The sequence below is a fragment of the Haliotis rufescens genome, unplaced genomic scaffold, assembly GCF_023055435.1.
Source record: "Haliotis rufescens isolate VD_foot unplaced genomic scaffold, xgHalRufe1.0.p SCAF_15, whole genome shotgun sequence".
In the NCBI taxonomy this organism is placed as follows: Eukaryota; Metazoa; Mollusca; class Gastropoda; order Lepetellida; family Haliotidae; genus Haliotis; species Haliotis rufescens.
Genome location: NW_025963835.1, coordinates 5482743 through 5487391, shown reverse-complemented (window position 1 = coordinate 5487391; position 4649 = coordinate 5482743). Strand labels below are relative to the sequence as shown.

Below are 4649 nucleotides of genomic sequence, written 5' to 3'. Positions count from 1 at the left end.
TCCCTTTTTGGGTGCGTTTCATCCATGGGCAAAGACTCACTAGACACTCCCCTCTCAAAAAATAACGTCGTCCAATATATGACGTCATCAAGTTTCGAGCGCATATTCGAATCTCATGACGTCATGATAGAACAGTGTTTTATCTTGAAATAAGCCATGCTTCTTTCTTCATTCCGTTTTGTGATTTATCGCGAAGCTATCTTATATTTCGTAATAAAATATCAATTATTTTAATAATGATATTATATGATAAATATGTTGTACCCTCGTGAGTTTCATTAAAGTAAATATCAAAGATTAGGAATCACAAATATGTGTAATGTTTCTGTAGCGGCCATCGGATTCGAACCACGGAGCTTCTGATCCGGACGCCTCGTCCACATGACCAAAGAGGCAAACTCCGTCAGCAAGCTGACACGGTAAGGATGTCATTTGTGGGGTGACGGAACGCCCTGCTGTATGTTTCGACAGAAGGCACTTCCCGGGCCGCATAGTAGGGTACTGAGACGTATTTTGCTCATACAGTTAACTACGGTTATAACGAACTCGAAAGGACCACTAACTTTAGTTTGTTATAACCGTAGTTCGTTATAAGCATATATACTGCATAACTATAGCAAATAGTCGGTACAAAAAATCAGTTCGTTATATCCGTCAATTCGTTATAAGCGTGTTCGTTATAAACGTACTTTACTAGTGTATTTAATATGAACGTGTTCAGTATCATGTTGGGCGCCAATAGGGCGGCCATGATATTTCCATCATGTGATGGCATTCGAACCACGGACCTTCTGAAAGATATGTTATAAATTGACATAAATGACAAGATATAAGTTAAATTTTAATATAGTTTTCATAGCATGAAACTTCTTAATTGTTTTTAACGGCTGAACATTATATACAAAGTCGTAGCTAGTTACATTTATAGACAGGTCAACATGTATATAGTAGATACCTTTTACCTTTTTAGATCTTTAGATCAATTTTCAGTAAGGGGAGGTATAGATCGTATATTCTTGTGGTTCACATATTTGAAACCTTAATCTGCGAAGCCATATCATCTTCTTAAAACCACTTACATGCATGTAAATATTGTTTAGATTTGAATAAAAGCGACAAATAAAAGCCCTTTCCATATTTAAAAGCAATACCTACCAATACTACCAAAAGCAGAGTCGATTATACGACTATATCATGAGCATGTGTTTATGAATCACTATCAAACAGTGGTGATAGCAGGTGGTCGCGAAATGGTGAGAGTGTCCTGCGTAACCCGTGTCACCGATCAGAAACACATGCAAAGGCAAGTCAATTGTTTACCATAAGACATAGTATAGGTTGATATCATCTTAAGCTTAGACCCTTTTCCATCATGAAATCTATAATTGGGGGAGAAGCAACAGAAATCATTGTATAGACCCCAGATGTAATAACATCCAATAATACCCAATTGGGAAATAACCTCTTAATTAAAACTTGCATGATGTGAAACACCTTCATATCCTTTTAAAATTATATTCAAAGAATCATCATTTCAATTGATTGCCCAGTAGATTAAAGACGTATTTTCAACATTGCATGCCACAAGGAGCTATGTTTACTGGGTATGACGATTTGATCGGTTAAATACAATCAGATCCAGCTGATTTCATATTTAAATTTTCCCAGGGTAAAACAAAAACACTTTTACGATGGGTAAAATCGGCAATACTTTACAATTTGGCGAGGGTCGAAATTTGGTTGCTTTCAGATATATCATACTGCCATCAGAGTACGATAGTCAGTAGGCCGTGGTTTCGGTCTTGCTGGTGATTTCAAATAGTCTGACACGTCACACAGCTTGGATACTAATTTTTCAGTTTTATCAAATCCTGTCCCGTGAAGGCGTAAGTTCTTAATGATGAAGACCAGTGCAGTTTCATTCTCCAGCTGAATCATCCTTGACTTGATGACATCCTTCATGGTCAATACATCAGCTGGTGCGCATTCTTGGAGAACTGATTCACTCTTGGATAAAGCATTTTTGGAGCTCTTCAGTCTCGCCCCCATAACACACTTCTTCCTTCGGATGATCTGAAGTTCTTCATCAGCCGCCTCTTGAGCCTTACAAAGAAGGAACCTTTTGCGTTCGTCTAATGTTTTAAGTACCGAATGGAACGTTTCCTCAATATCGTTCACCTTGTTAGCTATCTTTATGTTGAAATCTTCGACTTTGCCACTAATACCACGTTGAGATGACATTATGTTCTCTTGATCTTTGGTCAATTTTGCATTGATATCTGACACTTTAGCTATTGCCTTACCATGTGGATTGTTGATGTCTAATGCAATATGCCTTGCGTGGGTAAGCTTCAGGCATGATGGACATATGGGCACTTCACATGTCTTGCAGTAGAGTGTTTCCTTTATCCAATGGTATTCGCATAGCTTGCTCTCATTGAAGATGGTATGTGGCTTTTCCAAGAGGTCCGCCACTGCAACGACTACGTGTTGGTCTGAGAAGTATTTAGAAAAACGCTCATGATAAAGTTTACACATGTCACACATGTACATGCGGCAATCAATACATCTGGAAATGGCGTTGTTCTGCTTGGGACATTCAGTACACTTTATCTTTCCCTTGGAATCTTTAAGTTCTAAAAACAGGATGACCTTGATAGTGAAGCAGTCTTCTGGGAGAGAAAGGGCAGCTCTACTGTCTTTTATATATGTTGTATCGTCACAGACAGGACACTTTAGTTCTTGGCCCAAAATGCTGAGATCTGCTAAACATGACCTGCAAATTCCATGAAGACATGTCAGAAGACGTGGGTACTCGTGAGCATCATATGTGGTCGCACACTTTGTGCACTTAGTAGTATCCCTGTTGATTGGCACAATGTTTGGATACCTTGATAGTGCCATGTTCCCAACAGTAAAGGATATACCTACAAAGAACAGAAAAACATGATTACTCATGCTCAATAGACATATCTGTACAAATATTATCACCACAAGCAAAATCAGTCATCTTATCTTACCTAAAACATGTCTAAGTGATACATCAAAATTCCGAAAATATTAGAAACATAAAGTTCTTTTTTTGTTGTAATAATTCATACGGTTACACAATGTTATGTTTACAATGCTATCTGACATTATATCTTGGGTGCGTCCAAAGCGACAATCTCTTGCAAGTGATGTACAGCGATTCGTCTTATTCGTACAACCGGGCGCCAAATTTCAGCTGCTTGCAATCGTAATCGCTGACTGACGTCACTTCCTTCTCAAACCAAAATGGCGGCTGAGTTCGTCAGCGGAACAAGAACATTCTTGACTGGATCAGTTGGGAAATGAGCAAAGGCAGCTAAGATCCCATCATCTTTAGTCTGCTCCACATCTTCAAAGAAGTCATAAATTTCATCTGTTAGTCATCAAGCCTCTTCTATTACGATCTCTATTTGAGCAAGGCAACCAAGCGGTAGTTGCATCGCCATTTTTGAAGACTGCGCAAGCAATTGGAGCTGATGCAGACCCCAGGATGAGCGATTAATTTGTTAACTCTAAGCGATTCGTTGCTTGCACCTCTTGCTTATTATTGCGAAACATTAACAGAAACGACTGAAGGATTAGGGGATATATTTAAAATCCATGTTGACTTACAAACAAATATCACAATGTATAAATGATCCAAATACATACAAGTATTTGTCACAGAGTGACGAAATATCCCCCGCCATATACACCATAGTACCAAATATGAAGACAATCCAGCGATTAGTTCTTGAGATATTGTGGCAACACCGTTTTCCAACTCCAAAAACAGATTTGCCTGCTGTGACCTTGAAAATAGGGTCAAGGTCACCAAATCTGACAGGTGTATGCGGAGTCTGTATATACACTATAGTTCCAAATATGAAGACAATCGAGAGGTTTAGTTCTTGAGATATCGCGGCAACACCGTTTTCCAACTCTAAAAGCAGATTTGCCTGCTGTGACCTTGAAAATGGGATCAAGGTCACCAAAACCGACTGGTGTCTGCGGAGTCTGTATATACACTATAGTTCCAAATATGAAGACAATCCAGTGTTTAGTTCTTGAGATATCGCGGCAACACCGTTTTCCAACTCCAAAAGCAGATTTGCCTGCTGTGACCTTGAAAATGGGGTCAAGGTCACCAAAACCGACTGGTGTCTGCGGAGTCTGTATATACACCATAGTTCCAAATATGAAGACAATCCAGTGTTTAGTTCTTGAGATATCGCGGCAACACCGTTTTCCAACTCTAAAAGCAGATTTGTCTGCTGTGACCTTGAAAATGGGATCAAGGTCACCAAAACCGACTGGTGTCTGCGGAGTCTGTATATACACCATAGTTCCAAATATGAAGACAATCCAGTGTTTAGTTCTTGAGATATCGCGGCAACACCGTTTTCCAACTCTAAAAGCAGATTTGTCTGCTGTGACCTTGAAAATGGGATCAAGGTCACCAAAACCGACTGGTGTCTGCGGAGTCTGTATATACACCATAGTTCCAAATATGAAGACAATCCAGTGTTTAGTTCTTGAGATATCGCGGCAACAAACAGGTGGGACGTACGGACGGACGTACGGACGGACGGACGGACGGACGTACGGACGGTCGTGAATACTATATCCCCCGCTTCGCG

At 39.8% G+C, this 4649-nt stretch overlaps 1 protein-coding gene across 1 annotated transcript; it reads right to left on the bottom strand.

Moving 5' to 3' along the window:
• Positions 1 to 1755: 1755 nt before the first annotated feature.
• Positions 1756 to 2904, bottom strand: LOC124134994 (tripartite motif-containing protein 45-like). Its single transcript, XM_048395962.1, has one exon. The coding sequence runs from the start codon at positions 2902 to 2904 to the stop codon at positions 1756 to 1758; it is 1149 nt and encodes a 382-aa protein (XP_048251919.1).
• Positions 2905 to 4649: the final 1745 nt, after the last annotated feature.